This window comes from Hemiscyllium ocellatum, chromosome 38, assembly GCF_020745735.1.
Source record: "Hemiscyllium ocellatum isolate sHemOce1 chromosome 38, sHemOce1.pat.X.cur, whole genome shotgun sequence".
Classification (NCBI taxonomy): Eukaryota; Metazoa; Chordata; class Chondrichthyes; order Orectolobiformes; family Hemiscylliidae; genus Hemiscyllium; species Hemiscyllium ocellatum.
The window spans coordinates 29,491,564-29,510,149 of NC_083438.1; the positions used below are offsets into that span (position 1 = coordinate 29,491,564).

General features: G+C 46.6%; 1 protein-coding gene across 2 annotated transcripts in view; it reads left to right on the forward strand.

Annotated features, from left to right (window-relative positions):
• Nucleotides 1-18,586, forward strand: part of LOC132833953 (carcinoembryonic antigen-related cell adhesion molecule 5-like) — a 62,404-nt gene that overhangs the window by 2,309 nt on the left and 41,509 nt on the right. For both annotated transcript variants that reach the window (XM_060852647.1, XM_060852646.1), the window contains exon 2: nt 2,405-2,722. In XM_060852647.1, the coding sequence (XP_060708630.1) occupies nt 2,405-2,722 (318 nt within the window). The remainder of the gene's footprint in view (nt 1-2,404; nt 2,723-18,586) is intronic.

Here is an 18,586-nt window from a genome sequence, read left to right on the forward strand (position 1 = left end):
ACAACACCAGGTTATAGTCCAACAGGTTTAATTGGAAGCACACTAGCTTTCGGAGCGATGCTCCTTCATCAGGTGATAGTGGAGGGCACAATTGTCAGACAGAATTTATAGCAAACGTTTACAGAAATTATACATTGAATAATACCTTAATTGTTTATTGAGGCTTTCATCTGTTCAAATACCATGATAGTTTCACTTCTTTCATGTGTAAATCACAATACCTTTTTTTAAAAAGCTGCACTCTCAGGTAACAATTGGTGTTAGCTAGACAATATGTTGAAGATAGGCTTTATTCCTGATGAAGGGCTTTTGCCCGAAACGTCGATTTTACTGCTCCTCGGATGCTGCCCGAACTGCTGTGCTCTTCCAGCACCACTCTAATCCAGAATATGTTGAAGATGTTAGCCCCCGTATTCTCTGACTTTGCCATAATGTTTAGGCTGATTGTAAACCAAAAAGTGAGTTAACAGAGTCATCCATGAATTCACACAGTTTTTGAGCAAAGTACAATGTAACTCTGCAAGTCCAAATTCACCCCATAAACGTATATGTGTATATGTGCATGTGGGTTTATGTGTGTGTCTGTGTGTGTGTATGTGTGTCTGTCTGTCTGGGTTGGGGGGGTTGTGAGTGTGAGAGATAGTGCATGTGTGTGTAGAGTGTCTTAAGTCTGTGAGGGGGTGTGTGTGGGAGTGTGTGTGTGTGTCTGGGATGGGGGGTTGTGAGTGTCTGTGAGAGAGTGTATATGTGTGTGCGTGAGTGTAGAGTGGTCTAAGTCTCTGAGAGGATGCATGTGTGAGTTAGAGACTTAGACCACTCTACACTCACGTACACACATATACACTCAATCTCACAGACACTCACAACTCCCCACCCCAGACACCCACACACACTCCTACAGGCATACACACTCCCACACTCACGCATGCACCCCCTCACAGACTTAAGGCACTCTACACTCTCTCACACATTCAACTCCCCCCAACCCAGACAGACAGATAGACACACACACATGCACATGCATGCACACACACATACATATATGTTTGTGGGGTGAATTTGTACTTGCAGAGTTATAGTACTTTGCTCAAAAAGTGCATGAATTCATGTAAAACTCTGTCATCTCACTTTTTGTTTACAATCGGTCTAAACATTATGGCAAAGACAGTGAACACGGGGGCTAACACCTTTAACATATTGTCTTGCTAACACCAATTGTTACAGTTAACCTGAGAGTGCAACTTTTTTTAAAAAAAGTTTGGTGATTTACACATGAAAGAAGTGAAACTATCATGGTATTCGGACAGGCAATTAAGGTATTTTTCAATGTATAATTTCAGTCACATCACACTGTAAACTTTTGCTATAAATTCTGTGCCTTACAATTGTGTACTCCACAACCACCTGATGAAGGAGCAGCGCTCCGAAAGCTAGTGCTTCCAATTAAACCTATCAGACTATAACCTGGTGTTGTGTGATTTTTAACCTCGTGAACCCCAGTCCAACACCAGCATCTCCAAATCATCAATATTAAGAGTATTGTGGTTTGTATTCAAATGTCTTGAGTGTAGAATTTAGAGTCATACAGCAAGGAAACAGGCCCTTTGGTCCAACCAGTCCACGTTGACCATAATCCCAAACTCAACTAGTCCCATCTGCCTGCACTTAGCCCATTTCCCTCCAAACATTATTTATTTATTTATATACTTTTCTTAATCTGAAAATGTGTTGCTGGAAAAGCGCAGCAGGTCAGGCAGCATCCAAGGAGCAGGAAGAAGGGCTTATGCCCGAAATGTCGAATCTCCTGTTCCTTGGATGCTGCCTGACCTGCTGCACTTTTTCAGCAACACATTTTCAGCTCTGATCTCCAGCATCTGTACCTGCATCCATCACTTCCTCTGGAAGTTCATTCCACACACGAATCACTCTCCGTCTAAAATAATTTCCCCCATGTCTTTCTGAAATCTTTCTCCTCTCACCTTAAAAATATGCTCTCTGGGTTTAAATTCCCCCACCTGAGGGAAAAGACACCTGCCATTTATCTCATCTACACCCCTCATGGTCTTATAAACCTATAAGACCTCTTGTGCTGCAGTGGGAAAAGTCCTAGTCTATCAGCCTCTGCTTATAACTCAAACCCTCCATTTTCCTGGCAACATCCTGGTGAATCTTTTCTGAACCCTCTCCAGCTTAATAATATCCTTCCTGCAATAAGGCGACCAACATGTTATCAGAAAATACGGTGAATTTTGTTGGGCTTTTGATAACGTTGAAGTAGAAATCTTTTTTGCAACGTCCTTTTACAAATGTTCTGAATGATGTTTATATTTGGATCATAAACAGGTTGGTTTCTTCACAAGTCGTGCCCCTCTCTCAACAGTTTGGTATCTTTCTCTCCTTCTAGTTGACTCAGCGATCATTATCGTCTCCGATGGGTGGCAAGAGGTTGACGCAGCTGTCGGATCCCAGATTTTGCTCAGTTTAGCAAATTCTTCAGAGCTGAGGAGCGGTAGCTGGAGGTTTAACTGCTCTGACGTGGCTTTCTGGATCAGTAACATCACGGATATCAGCAATGACTATTCGGGCCGGGCGGAGTTATCTCCAAGTGGATCCCTCACATTGAAATCACTAACGATCAACGACAGTGGAGATTACATTGTTACCATGAACCCACCCTTCTCAAATGCCTCAGTAATGTCAAGGATTGTGCTGAACGTGATTGGTAAGTCAGGATGATGCCTTGGATGGTTGAATGTTTCGGTGTTAGCCCCCTGGCATTGGGTATGACATCTCTTTGTGGGAAGGTGGTGATGCAGTGGAATCTGACTGGGCTAGTAATCCAGGAGAGGGCCGGGAGGAGCCACGTTCAAATCCCACCAAGGCAACTTGAACCCCTCAGGGTGGCTCAGTGGTTAGCCCTGCTGCCTCACAGTGCCAGTGACCTAAGTTCGAAGTTGTGCAGGTTGGCCGTGCTAAATTGCCCTGTTATTTATGCTAGATGGGTTATCATAGAATCCCTACAGTGTGGAAGCAGGCCATTTGCCCAATCAAGTCGACTCTGACCCTCTGAAGAACATCCCACCCAGAGCCCCGACGATCCTGCAACCCTGCGTTTCCCATTGCAAACCCACCTAGCCTGGACATTTTTCAGCATGGCCAATCCACCCTAACCTGCACATCCCTGGGCACTATGGGACAATTTAGCATGGCCAATCCACCCTAACCTGCACATCCCTGGAAACTATGGGACAGTTTAGCATGGCCAATCCACCCTAACCTGCACATCCCTGGACACTATGGGACAATTTAGCATGGCCAATCCTCCCTAACCTGCACATCCCTGGACACTATGGGACAATTTAGCATGGCCAATCCTTCCTAACCTGCACATCCCTGGACACTATGGGACAATATAGCATGGCCAATCCTTCCTAACCTGCACATCCCTGGACACTATGGGACAATTTAGCATGGCCAATCCACCCTAACCTGCACATCCCTGGACACTATGGGACAATTTAGCATGGCCAATCCTCCCTAACCTGCACATCCCTGGAAACTATGGGACAATTTAGCATGGCCAATCCACCCCAACCTACACATCCCTGGGCACTATGAGACAATTTAGCATGGCCAATCCACCCTAAACTACACATCCCTGGGCACTATGAGACAATTTAGCATGGCCAATCCACCCTAAACTACACATCCCTGGGCACTATGAGACAATTTAGCATGGCCAATCCACCCTAACCTACACATCCCTGGAAACTATGGGACAATTTAGCATGGCCAATCCACCCCAACCTACACATCCCTGGGCACTATGAGACAATTTAGCATGGCCAATCCACCCTAAACTACACATCCCTGGGCACTATGAGACAATTTAGCATTGCCAATCCACCCCAACCTACACATCCCTGGGCACTATGAGACAATTTAGCATGGCCAATCCACCCTAAACTACACATCCCTGGGCACTATGAGACAATTTAGCATGGCCAATCCACCCTAAACTACACATCCCTGGGCACTATGAGACAATTTAGCATGGCCAATCCACCCTAAACTACACATCCCTGGGCACTATGAGACAATTTAGCATGGCCAATCCACCCTAAACTACACATCCCTGAGCACTATGAGACAATTTAGCATGGCCAATCCACCCTAAACTACACATCCCTGGACACTATGGGACAATTTAGCATGGCCAATCCACCCTAACCTGCACATCCTTGGGCACTATGAGACAATTTAGCATGGCCAATCCACCCCAACCTACACATCCCTGGGCACTATGGGACAATTTAGCATGGCCAATTCACCCTAACCTGCACATCCCTGGGCACTATGGGACAATTTAGCATGGCCAATCCACCCCAACCTACCCATCCCTGGGCACTATGAGACAATTTAGCATGGCCAATCCACCCTAACCTGCACATACACGGACTGCGGGGGCGGGGGCGGTGGGGGACCGGAGCACCCGAAGGAAACAGACACGAGGAGAATGTGCAAACACCACACACAGTTGCCCAAGAGTGGAATCAAACCTGGGTCCCTGGAGCTGTAAGCCATTGTGCTACCCATGGATTAGCCATGGTAAATGTAGGGATAAGGTGGCATGCTCTTCAGAGGGTCGGTGCAGATACAATGGGTGGAATCTGTACTGTAGGCATTTTACGGTTCACTGATATGGAAATAAATCTGCCACTCTTTCCTGAACTAGCCCACATGTGATTCCAAAACTGCAGCAATGTCGTTGCTTCCCAAGTGCCCTCTGAAATGGCCTGGCATGCCACACCATTCAAGGGGCAGTTAGGGATGGGCAACAAGTTCAGGCCTGACCAGTGATGCCCATGTGAGAGAATACAAACAGACCAGCCTGTACAATTTCGTGAGTGTGGAGGTATCCGTTTCATAACCGAAAGGAAGGACTTTAGTTCTGGTCACAGAAAGGCTAAAAGAAATAAAATTAAAAACTGAACTTACAGGAGTGGGAGGTGTGGTATGGGCTGGCCTGTTAATCCAGAGACCCAGGTTATGTTCTGGAGAGCCAGGTTCGAATCCCATCACACCAGAATTGGAGTGAGATATAATTCTGGCGTTAATGGTCTAATGGTGTGGTACAGCGGCTCAGTAGTTAGCACTGCTGCCTCACAACACCAGGGACCCATGTTCGATCCCAGCCTTGAGCGACTGGTCTGGGTGGAGTTTTCATATTCTCCCCGTATCTGTGTGGGTTTCCTCTGTGTGCTCTGGTCTCCACCCACAGTCCAAAGAGGTGTAGTTAGGGTGGATTGGCCATGCTAAACTGCCCGTAAGTTAGCTGCATTTGTCAGGGGTGAATGCAGAGTAATAAGGGAATGAGTCTGGGTGGGATACTCTTCGGAGTGTTAGTGTGGACTTGTTGGGCTGAAGGGCCTGTTTCCACACTGTAGGGATTCTATGATAACTGTGATTTACTTGTCAGGAAATACCCATCTGGTTTACTAATACCCTTTAGGGAAGGAGACTATTGTCCTTACTTGATCTGGGCCTATACATGACTCCAATGTGGTTATCTCTCAACTGCCCTCTGGGCAATTAGGGATGGGGCAATAAACTCGGGCCTAATCAGCGACACCCCCAGCTTATGAATGAATTTTTAAAAACATTATGTTGGTGCCTGACTTAAAAGAAGAATCCGAATGAAATTATTGGATTTTTGAGTAGTCTCGCTCAGAAACATAGACCTATGTTGTAGTTGGGTAGCGTCAAAGGTGAAGGGTACAGGCTGAAGGCCACAGATCATTTGTGTTCATATTGAGTGGCAGGATAGCCTTGAGGGGCTGAGTGGCCTCCATCTGGTGACCAGCAAGAACATACAGAGCTTAGGGTTCCTATTAGTTAGATGTGGGATCCTTTGATCCATCCCTGGGGGTTGGAGGGGGTGGGATTTCTGGGCAGGCGGGACTGTAGTCATCTGCAACGGCAACAGATTAATGCTCATTAAAACACTCCTTACCCAGGTTGGTGGCACCCTGTTTCTGACAGACAACATCGCATCGAATCATAGCCATGTATAGCTTCGGTTCAACTTGTCCATGCCGACCAGATATCTAAATCAATCTCGTGCCATTTGCCAGCACTTGGCCCCTATCCCGCCAAACCCTTCCTATTTAAATACCCATCCAGATGCCTTTTAAATGTTGTCATTGTACCAGCCTCCACCACTTCCTCTGGCAGCTCATTCCATACATGTACCACCCTTACATCCCTTTTATATCTTTTCCCTCTCACCCTAAACCTATGCCCTCTAGTTCTGGACTCCCCCACCCCAGGGAAAAGAACTTGTCTATTTATCCTATCCATGCACCTCATGATTTTGTAAACCTCTATAAGGTCACCCCTCAGCCTCTGATGCTCCAGGGAAAACAGCCCCAGCCTATTCAACCTCTTCCTACAGCTCCAACCCTGGCAACATCTTTGTAAATCTTTTGCATTGGGGTGTGTGGGTGTGAATTTGTTTGTGTGTGTGTGTTTGGGAATGTGTGTGTTTGGCAGTGTGGGTGAGAGTTTGGTTGTGTTTGGGTGTATGTGTGTATCTGGGTGTGGGTGTGAGTTTGGGGTGTGTGTGTGTTTGGCTGTGTGTGAATTTGGGTGTGGGGGTGATTTTGGGTGTGTTTGGGTGTATGTGTGTGTTTGGGTGTGGGCGTGTGTTTGGCTGTGTGTGTGAGTTTGGGGTGTGTGCGTTTGGCTGTGGGTGAATTTGGGTGTGGGCATGAGTTTGGGTGTGTTTGGGTGTATGTGTGTTTGGGTGTGGGTGTGTGTTTCGGTCTGTGTGTGTGAGAGATGGTTTAGGGGTGTGTGTTTGAGTGTGTGTGTGTGAGAGAGATGGTTTGGGGGGGGTGTTGAGTGTGTGTGTGTGTGTATGTTTGGGTGTATGGGTGTGAGAGAGTTTGTGTGTGCGTGTGTCTGAGTGTTGGTGAGTTTGGAGTGTGTGTGAGCTTTGGGTGTGTATGTTGAAAGCCGTGGGAAGCTGTCCTCCCTGGAGCAGAGAAGGGCAGGGAGTTAAATTCAACAGCACGAGGAATTCGACAGAGCTAATCAGTGAGGCACTTTTTCCACTGGCAGCATCAACGATAATGAGGCAGTGTGGATTCAAACTTTCCAAAAGAACTGGGGGTGGGGTAGAGAGTAAGAGAGAGAGAGAGGAGGACAAGCTTTTCTGGACAGAGAGTCCTTTTATATTCCAGAGTTCAGTGCCTCAGATGTCAGTTCAGTCATGCATTTGGCAAAGAATTGGATACATACAGGAAGAGTAAAAACGTTGGGTGACTATAGGAAAAAGCAGAGCTGTGTGAGTCATTGTGTAGGTGAATGTAACGGTTACCATTATGGTACGAATATTCTGGTCTGTGAAATGTGACAACTACACAGTAAGAGAGGGGGTTAAGGTTAGAGACCTGTCCCCCTTGATCATATAACATTTTAAAATCCTCTGATGGTTCTCTGGAGGAAAAACATAACGGCCGAAGGAGAGAATGTGACATGAACATGGAAAGGACAGGATGAGTATCAGAATAAAGAGCTTACAACTTGAACAGAAACAGAAATTGCTGGAGAAACTCAGACCTGCTGAGTTCCTCCAGCAATTTCTGTTTTCCTTTCGGCTTTCTCAGCAGCCCTTTCGGGGGTTTTTGTTTCAATCTCAAGCTTGCGAATTGGGTTGGCCCACTGCCATTCTCTGTGTGCAGCCAGCCGCTTGGCTCGGAGTGTGAGGGAGAACCAAGACTAGGGGAACGCCGCTGTGTCAGAGTCACGGGAGGTTTTAACATCCCCCGGGGCAAGCAGGGGCAGACCCTAAATACTGTGAGCAGGGTAAAGGGTAACTCACTGACACAATATACAAGCCTCGTGGCTGGAAGTAGTATCAGAGCCCAACAATGCATGCGGTTCGGTTAGGAATCTGTAATATGGGTGATTCACCTGTAAACTATTTGTATAGAGGAATACACAACAGATAGGAAAGCAGTCATTTCTCTCTCACAGCTGTGTTCACACATTCCTTCAGATACTCTCCCTGCCCCCAAGAGCTAACTAGTTCTTTCAGAGTGACTGGAAACTAGTGGGAAGGAAACTTTCAAAAAATTCCTCTAAACGAATGAGCAAGGAGCAATTTTGGAACGGATCACTGTCCCAGCCTCTGGCATGGCATTATCTCCTGTCAGGGAGATAACGGTCACGCATAGCTTGAAGGCTTTCAAAGAATCCTGTTGGGTTCTCAATGACCTCCCACTAATGTCCCCTGTTTACTTTGAAAATAGGTGTCTCCCAACATCCTCGTCAGAATCCTCCGTAGCCATTCCTGACAGTTCCCACAAACAATAAATTTTATGCATGAGGAGCTTGTTAAAAATGGGTTAAAAATGGTCAAAGATATCACGGATGTTGATTTTTGTCACTGCTTATGTTTTTGGCACGGATAGGTGAATTCACAATCTGTGTTTTCACAGATAGAGAAGGTTTATATTATATCTTCCTTTGCTTAACTTGAGAGGGTGTTCCTGGTACTTTCTGCTGCATTTAGTTGGAACGATTTTACTTGCATCTCAAATCAAATTGTGACATTGCCTTCCCAAACATTGTCAAATCAGTGAAAGTCTATCCTCTACTGAAGCATAGAATCCCTACAGTGTGGAAGCAGGCTATTCAGCCCATCGCATCCACACTGACCCAATAGGCTAGAGCTGTTTTCCCGGGAGCGTCAGAGGCTGAGGGGTGGCCTTACAGAGGTTTATAAAATCATGAAGGGCATGGACAGGGTGAACAGACAAGGACTCTTCCTGTGGTGGAGGAGTCCAGAATGAGAGGGCGTAGGTTTAGGGTGAGAGGGGAAAGATTTAAAAAGGACCTAAGGGGCAACTTTTTCATGCAGAGGCTGGTGCACATATGGAATGAGCTACCAGAGGAAGTGATGGAGGCTGGTACAATTACACCATTTAAAAGGCATTTAGAAGGGTATGTGAATAGGAAGGATTTAGAGGGATATGGGCCAAGTGCTGGCAAATGGAATTAGATTAATTGAGGATATCTGATAGGCACCAAACGGTCTGTTTCCGTGCTGTATATCTCTACGAAACAATTCAAATAACCAGTTTTATAGCCTTGAGTGGAGTGGGAATATAGGAGTTAAGATTAGATTAGATTACTTACAGTGTGGAAACAGGCCCTTCGGCCCAACAAGTCCACACCAACCTGCCGAAGCGCAACCCACCCATACCCCTAACCTAACACTACGGGCAATTTAGCATGGCCAATTCACTTGCACTTTGGACTGTGGGAGGAAACCGGAGCACCCGGAGGAAACCCAGGCAGACACGGGGAGAACGTGCAAACTCCACACAGCCAGTCGCCTCAGGCGAGAACTGAACCCAGGTCCCTGGTGCTGTGAGGCAGCAATGCTAACCACTGTGCCACCATGCCGCCCCATGGAACTAGTGGGAATTGAGGGATATGGGCCAAGTACTGGCAAATGGGACTAGATTTGTTTAGGATGGACAAGTTGGACCGAAGGGTCTATTTCCATGCTGTACATCTCTATGCCTATGTGACTCTAATTTGATGAAAATATGAATATTTGGTTAGATTTATCCGCCATTATGGAACAAGGTAAGGTTAGAACAGGGATAAAAGTTTTTGATTGGTAAACACGAACTTCATTGAGGTGAGAGGTAATTCAGCAAAACAAGCAGACTGCAAACAGCTGCTGGGACATAAAATCGGTGTCAGACAGTGAGAAATGTTCTGGCTCAAGTTAGAAGGCACGGGAAGGAGATTTGGTGCTCCAAAACCATTCCACGGGCAACCTACATGGGAATACAAAAAGTAAGAATATACATTTCAAGCAAAATTAGGAATGCAGAGAATTGGCAGGGTAAAAGTAAAATAGAAGAAATGAGAACAAATAAGTGAAGGGAGAAGGGAGCTGGAAAGAGACAATGTCGTGAAGGCCTCAAATATAATCATAGAGTCACATGGCCCTTCAATCCAAGCCAAACATAATTCCAAACTAAACCAATCCCACCTTCCAGCTTCTGGCTTATATCCCTTTAAGTGGAGAGTGTGGTGATGGAAAAGCACAGCTGATCAGGCAGCATCTGAGGAGCAGGAAAATTGATGTTTCGGGCAGGAGCCCTTCATCAGGAATGAGGCTGGGAGCCTCAGGGGTGGAGAGATAAATGAGAGGGGGCAGGGAGGCGGGGCTGGGAGAAGGTAGCTGAGAGCACAATAGGTGGATGGAGGTGGGGGTAAAGGTGATAGGTCAGAGAGGAGGGTGGAGCAGATGGGTGGGAAGGAAGATTGACAGGTGGGACAGGTCATGAGGACGGTGCTGAGCTGGAAGGTTGAAACTGGTGTAAGGTGGGGAGAGGGAACTGGTGAAGTCTACATTGATGCCCTGTGGTTGAAGGGTCCTGAGACGGAAGATGAGGTGCTCTTCCTCCAGGCGCCAGGAGGTGAGGGAACGGTGGTGGAGGAGGCCCAGGACCTGCATGTCCTCGGCAGAGTGGGAGGGGGAGTTGAAATGTTCGGCCACGGGGCAGTGGGGTTGATTGATGTGGGTGTCCTGGAGGTGTTCCCTAAAGTGCTCTGTCCAGTATCCGCAATTTAGAGGAGACCACATCGGGAGCAATGGATACAATAAGATCTCCAGCATCTGCGGTCCTCACTTTCTCCTATATTCCTCCAACCCTACTGCTTTTACTGTTTAAGTACAATTACAGCACTTAAAAGGCATCTGGGCGCGTATATGTATAGGAAATGAGTCAAGTGCTGGCAAATGGGACTAGGTTAATTTAGGATATCTAGTTATTCAGTATGGACTGAAGGGCTTGTTTCGGGCTGTACATCTCTGTGACTCTGTGCACTTATCCAAATGTCTTTTCAATGTTGTAACTGGACCCGTATCCACCATTTCCTCAGGAAGTTCATTACACCTACGAACCACTCTCTGCATAGTAAATTTTGCCCCCATGTCATTTTTAAATCCTACCCCACTCACCTTAAAGCTATGCCTCTAAGTCTTGAAATCCTCCCACCCTAGGGAAAAGACGAAAAAAATTAGTGTGTCGAATCTGACTGTTAATGAACACTTTGCATCGTTCTTCAGTAATTTGGGAGAAAATGCAGACATTTAGGTTAAGGAGGAGACATATGAAATGTTGGATGCTCTAAATTTATTGAGAGCAAACAAAATTAAGGCTTTAATTGAAAATACATAAATAGATAAATAACTAAGTCAAGGGGGAATGTCTGCCAGGGTACTATGAGTGGCAAGGAGGCAAATTATAGACACTCAGACCATCATTTTCCAAAACTTGCTGTCTACAGGCAAGATGCAAGAGGGCTATTGACATTTTATCATTTTTGAGAAATGGGGCAATTTTTTAAAAAATTATTTTTGTGGGATGAGGCCATCGCGAGTTGGCCCAGCATTTATTGCCTGCCCCCAGTTGCCCTTGGGAAGGTGGTGATGAGCTGCCTTCTGCAGTCCCTGTGCCGTACGTCAGCCCATGGTGCCCTAAGGAGGCAGTTCCAGGACTTTGACCCAACGATACTGAAGGAAAGTTTCCAAGTCAGGCTGGCGGGTGGCTCAGAGGGGAGAACTCGCAGGGGGTGCTGTTCCCATTTATCTGCTCCCCTCGTCCTTCTGGATGGAAGTGGTCGTGGGTTTGGAAGGTGCTGTCTGAGGATCTTCGGTGAATTTCTGCAGCGCGTCTTGTAGATGGTACACACTGCTGCTACTGAACGCCGGTGGGGGAGGGAGTGGATGTGGTGCTAATCAAGCGGGACTGCTTTGTCCCTGGATGGTGTTAAGCTCTTCAGTGTTGCTGGAGCCGCACTCATGGATTCAACGAGTGAGCATAGGTCTTCGGAACAGGAGTAGGCTATTCAGCCCTTTACCCTCGTTCGATAAAATCAGAACTAGCCCCACTGTGGCCTCAGCTCCACTTTCTGTGCCTCTGCCAAAAGACTTAGCAGAATTGCCAATCAAAAATCCTAACTCGTCCTTGACATATATTCGACAACAAAGCCTCCATTGCTGTGTTGGGACATCACGTTGAGGTTGTACAGGACATTGTTGAGGCCTCTGTTGGAGTGCTGTGTCCAGTTCTGGTCACTCTGTTACAGGAAGGATATCACTAAACTGGAGAGGGTTCAGAAGAGATTTACCAGGATGTTGCTGGGAATTGAGGGCTTGGATTAAAAGGAGAGGCTGGAAAGACTTGGACCTTTTTCACTGGAGGGTAGGAGGTTAAGGGGTGACCTTAGAGAGGGTTATAAAATCAAGAGAGGTATAGATAAGGTGAATGGCAGGTGTCATTTCCCTAGGGTGGGGCATTTCAGGAATGGTGGGGGCATAATTTTCAGGGGAGAGGAGAAAGATTTAATAAAGATATGAGGGACAATTCTTGTAAACAGACAGTGGTTTGTGTGTAGAATGAAAGTCCAGATGAAGACGTGGGTGTTGGTCCAGCTATGATCTTTAAAAGACATTTCATAGAATCCCTACAGAGTGGAAACAGGCCCTTCGGCCCAACAAGTCTACATCGACCCTCTGAATAGTAACCCACCCAGACCCATTCCCTCTACTCTATATTTTACCCCTGACTAATGCACCTAATCTGCACTACGGGACAATTTAGCATGGCCAGTCCGCCCTAACCTGCACATCCCTGGTCACTATGGGACAACTTAGCATGGCCAATCCGCCCTAACCTGCACATCCCTCAACACTATGCGACAATTTAGTACAGCCAATCCACCCTAACCTGCACACCCCTCAACACTATGGGACAATTTATCACGGCCAATCCACAATAACCTACACATCCCTGAACAGAATGGGACAATTTAGCATGGCCAATCCACCCTAACCTGCACATCCCTCAACACTATGTGACAATTTAGCATGGCCAATCCACACTAACCTACACATTCCTAAACACTATGGGACAATTTAGCATGGCCAATCCACCCTAACCTGCACATCCCTGAACGCTATGGGGTAATTTGGCATGGCCAATCCACCCTAACCAGCACATCCCTGAACACTATGGGACAACTTAGCATGGCCAATCCACCCTAACCTGCACATCCCTCAACACTATGTGACAATTTATCACGGCCAATCCACACTAACCTACACATTCCTAAACACTATGGGACAATTTATCATGGCCAATCCACTCTAACCTGCACATCCCTGAACACTATGGGACAATTCAATATGGCCAATCCACTCGAACCTGTTTAAGCCACCCTCACATTTGGATAAGTACATGAATAAGAAATGTTTGGAAGGGTATGGGCTAGTAGTAGGTGGATGTGACTGGTTTAGTCAGAGATTATGTTTGGCATGGGCTGGTTGGAGCATATGGTCTGTTTCTGTGTTGTATGACTAACGCTCCTGAGAGAAAGGAAGTGTGTTACACCAACTCTGTTCAACTTACTGTCGCGAAATAAACCCTTTGATCCAGAATAATGACAGACTAGTTAGCTTAACCTGGGTGGTGATTTATTGGGAAATCTCTTCAGAAGGAATGCTGACAGTGGATGATCGTGACTTTATCTGTAGTTAGTATTGAAGCACAATCTGCCGCTTGAATAAGGTTACCAGGACGTTGGAAAAATGGAGTGGGTTAGTGTTGAAGAAAATCTCGAGAGGCAGATCTTAAGCATTCGCCAGTTTATTACATGATGCACCATGGGCAGACCACTGCCCTACGCATGTGGCTCGGTAAGACCTTGATGTACCACAGAAAGTTACAGGTTTATATCGAGAACAAGACCCGGGCTGAGACAAGGGCTGACCATTAATCACAAATTGTCAGGATAGTCCGAGGAGGCACCGAATCAAGGGTCAGCTCTTGGGGTCAGCCCTAATTGATGCTACACATTCCACAAGTGGACAAGGGTTGGAGGCTATCACTTAAGAGGCTGTTTACAGAGATCTGTAACGAATGTAGGACAGAAGTCCTTAATTCGAGGAACAACACACATTAGCAGTCATCACAGAGAGAGAGAAGCTAATAGACAAGAGGAGGCGTCTTTGAGCAGTTAAGCGACACACACCAGTAGTACATCACATCATTGTGAGAGAGGAACTAAGCAATGTGCGGGAGACTGCGGAACAGCCTCTCACAGCTCACACGCCGAGTACTATCGTTCTACAGGGTGAGGGGCACTTAATCAAAATGGTTCCTTCACTGGGAGGGAAGCCATGACCAACAAAATGGCTTCCACAGTTAGCCCTGTTGGCTGGATGACCGGTCAGTCATGCCCACAGCCTGGGTTCAATTCCCACACTGGGCAAAGGTCCTGCCTTCTCAATCTTTGCCCCTTCTTTGAAGATTGGTGACCCTTGGTGCAGGTTGTCTCTTTATCTCTCTCATGAGGGAGCAGCCCTTTGAGGCGATGGTTGACTTTCCCTTGCCCTCGCGGAGATCTCCGGTGAACGAAAAGTTGAAAAGCTATGGAAACTAGTTCCTGTGAGAGTACAAATCAACAAGGAACTTATGGTGTAGTAGTAGTGTTCATATGTCTGAGCCAGGAGGTTCAGATTCAAGTCTGAAGAGATGTGCAATTATATCTCTGAGCATGTTGTTTAGAATGTATCCGTGAGCACAAACTACAAGACCGCTGTGTGACAGAGTACACTTGTCTGGATGGGTGTAGCTCTATCAACATTCAAAAGGCTTTGCAGAATAAAGCAGCCCACTTGATTGCACATTTCTTTCACTGACTCCAACGTTCACTCCCTGGACCATTTTCCTTTGGATTCTCTCAGGCTAACCAACTTGCCTTACAAGATTGGAAGGTGCAGGCTACGACGATGAGTTGATGCAGTGCAATTCATGGATGATGCACCACTGGATCACAGAATCCCTACAGTGTGGAAACAAGCCATTTGGCCCGTCGAGTCCATGCAGACGCTCTGAAGAGCATCCTACCCAGACTCACCTCCCTGTCCCGATCACCTTCCATTTCGCATGGCTAACTTCTTTACTCAGAGAGTAGTAGGGGCGTTGAAGGCACTGCCTGCAACAGCAGTAAACTTGCCAACTTTGAGGGCATTTAAATAGCCATTGGATAAGCGTACGGATGAAAATGGATTAGTGTAGGATAGGTGGGCTTTGGATTGATTCCGCAGGTTGCTGCGACATCAAGGGCCGAAGGGCCTGTACTGTTCTAAATCTACCAACCTATACATGCCTGGGCATTATGGGGCAATTTAGCGCGGCCAATGTATTTGACCTGTGGGAGGAAACCCACGTAGATACAGGGAGAATGTGCAAACTCCACACAGACAATTGCCCCAAGGCTGGAATCGAACCCAAGTCCCTGGTACTGTGAGGCAGCAGTGCTAACCACTGAGCCACCGTGCCATCATGATGTGGCTGATCCAGGTTAGTTTCTGATCAACAGTAAGCATGCTGATCTTGGCTTGAGAATGGGTCAAGGGGTAATGGTTAAATTCCCTCCTGTTGGAGATGGTCACTGCCTTGTGGAATGAATGGTACTGCCCCCTTATGAAGTGAATGTAGTTTGCTGCACATGGGCACCGTTTGCTTCAGTATATGAGGAGTTGCGAATGGTGCTGAACACTGTGCAATTATCAGTGAACGTCCCCACGTCTAACCTTACAGTGGACGGAAGGCTATTGATGGAAGTGCCTGTGCTGAAGAACTCCTGACCTCCAACGATCCTGACCATCTCCCTTTGAACTTACTCCAGCCAATTTTGAGTTTTGCCTGTGACTCCCATTGATTCCAGTTTTGCTGCGGCTCCCTGATGCCACACTCTATCAAACACGGCGTGACATCACTCTCTGATTTTTTGTTGGTGATGCTTGTACCAAGGTGTGTAATGACAGCAGGAACTGAGTGGCCCTGGTCGGACACAAGCTGAGTGCCAGTGAGCTGGCAACTCCTTTGCAAGTGCCATTGGGTGGTACCGTTGGCAACACCTGCCACTGTTTTGTTCACCATTGAGAGTAGACTGAGAGGATGGCGACTGGCGAGGTTAAATTTTCCCTCCTTTTTCTCCACAGCATCAGAGTGGGCACGTTGTAGGGACAGATGCCACTATTGTAGCTTTAATACAATGTAGTACACCCTGCCCTCAGTTACGTCTTGATATCACGGTGAATCGATTTGGTTCTTCTGAGATGCCGGGAAGCTCAGGGAGAAGCCGCAATGGATCATTCACTTGGCCCTTGTGGGCAAAAGGATAGATGCAAATGCTTCAGCCATATCTTTTGCACCGATGTGCTGGGCCCCTCCATCATTGAGATCTTTATAGAGCCTGCACCTCCTGCCAATTGCCAAACACCATACCCAACTGGATGTTCAGGAACATACAGAGCTTAGGGTTCCTATTAGTTAGATGTGGGATCCTTTGATCCATCGCTTCCTGTTTGGAGTGCAATGAATCTTGTGTTGTAGCTCCACCACACAGTCCAAACAGGTGTAGTTAGGGTGGATTGGCCATGCTAAACTGCCCGTAAGTTAGCTGCATTTGTCAGGGGTGAATGCAGAGTAATAAGGGAAATGGGTCTGGGTGGGATATTCTTCGGAGTGTTAGTGTGGACTTGTTGGGCTGAAGGGCCTGTTTCCACACTGTAGGGATTCTATGATAACTGTGATTTACTTGTCAGGAAAAACCTATCTGGTTTACTAATACCCTTTAGGGAAGGAGACTATTGTCCTTACTTGATCTGGGCCTTTACGTGACTCCAATGTGGTTATCTCTCAACTGCCCTCTGGGCAATTAGGGATGGGGCAATAAACTCGGGCCTAATCAGCGACATCCCCAGCTTATGAATGAATTTTTAAAAACATTATGTTGGTGCCCTGACTTAAAAGAAGAATCCGAATGAAATTATTGGATTTTTGAGTAGTCTCGCTCAGAAACATAGACCTATGTTGTAGTTGGGTAGCGTCAAAGGTGAAGGGTACAGGCTGAAGGCCACAGATCATTTGTGTTCATATTGAGTGGCAGGATAGCCTTGAGGGGCTGAGTGGCCTCCATCTGGTGGGCAGCAAGAACATACAGAGCTTAGGGTTCCTATTAGTTAGATGTGGGATCGTTTAATCCATCGTTTCCTGTTTTGGAGTGCAATGAATCTTGTGTTGTAGCTCCACCAAAGTCTCATTTCTGCGAGGGATAGGAATCGCTGACTCAAAGGATGGAAGGGGCAGAATGTTGGAGAGCTCTTGAATATGGACCTGAGAATCTTGACCTGATTTATTATTGTCACATGTACCCAGATACAGTGAAAAGTTTTGTTTTGTGTGCAGATCGTACTACCCAGAATGCATTAGGATAATAGAACAGAACGAAGAATGCAATGTTGCTGTCACAGAGATGGTGCGCATAGAGGAAGGTCAACATTAAAGTTAAAACTTGAGAGGTCCGTTCAGAAGTCTAATAACAGTGGGGAAGAAACTCTGTTCATACGTGCACACAAACGTTTATATCTGCTGCCCGTCAGAAGAGGGTGAAGGAGAGTGTAAACTTCCAACCTACAACATCACTGAGCAGGAGCTGCAAAGGCTTGACTTCCTGCTCCTCGGATGCTGCCTGACCTGCTGTGCTTTTCCAGCACCACTCTAATCTTGACTCTAATCTCCAATATCTCCAAAAGTCCTCACTTTTGCCCAGTTCATTTTAGTGCTTAAAATGGGCCAAAGGGCCGACTGCGCAGCAGGCCTCAGTGACTCCACCATTCACTCTAACAGAATTACCAGCGACACAATCAGAGGAAGCGTTGGAATTCCTACAAGAAGCAGCTGGGGACTTGTTCAGAAAAGATTAGGAAACCAGCCCACGGAAATGTGAATAGAGCAAATCGGGAACATTTAACAACTTTGTTAACAATTGAGAGGATGGGAGAGGTCGTGACACAGTGGCAATATCACTCAGGCCTCACCATCCCATAGGACAGGCTAATGCTCTGGGGGCCTGCGTTCAAATACCATTGTGGTAGCTGGTTGAATTTAAGCTCAGTTGATAAAACTCGAGTGCAAAGCTTGTCTTTTTAACTATGGCCACAAAACCATTGTTGATTTTAAGCGATGGGACCCAAGGAAACTTGCCCAATTAGACCTAGAATCAGCTGATTTTCAGGAAGCAGAGTACAATAGTCAGGTTGTTTTTGTGACTGTAGTGATGTATCCAGTGGCTCCCACAGGGGTCAGTGTTAGGGCTTTTGTTGTTTGTGGCATGTATAAATGATTCAGACATGAATGTAGGAGGGTCGGTCAGTAAGGCTGTGGACAGTAGCTCAGTGGTTAGCACTGCTGCCTCACAGTGCCAGGGACCTGGGTTTGATTCCTGCCTTGAGTTGACTGTCTGTGTGGGGTTTGTACATTCTCCCTGTGTCTGTGTGAGTTTCCTCTGGGTGCTCCGCTTTCCTCCCACAATTCAAAGTTGTGCAAGTTAGGGTGGATTAGCCATGCTAAATTGCCCCACACTATCCAGGATGTGCAGGTTAGGGTGCATTGGCCATGCTAAATTGTCACATAGTGTCCAG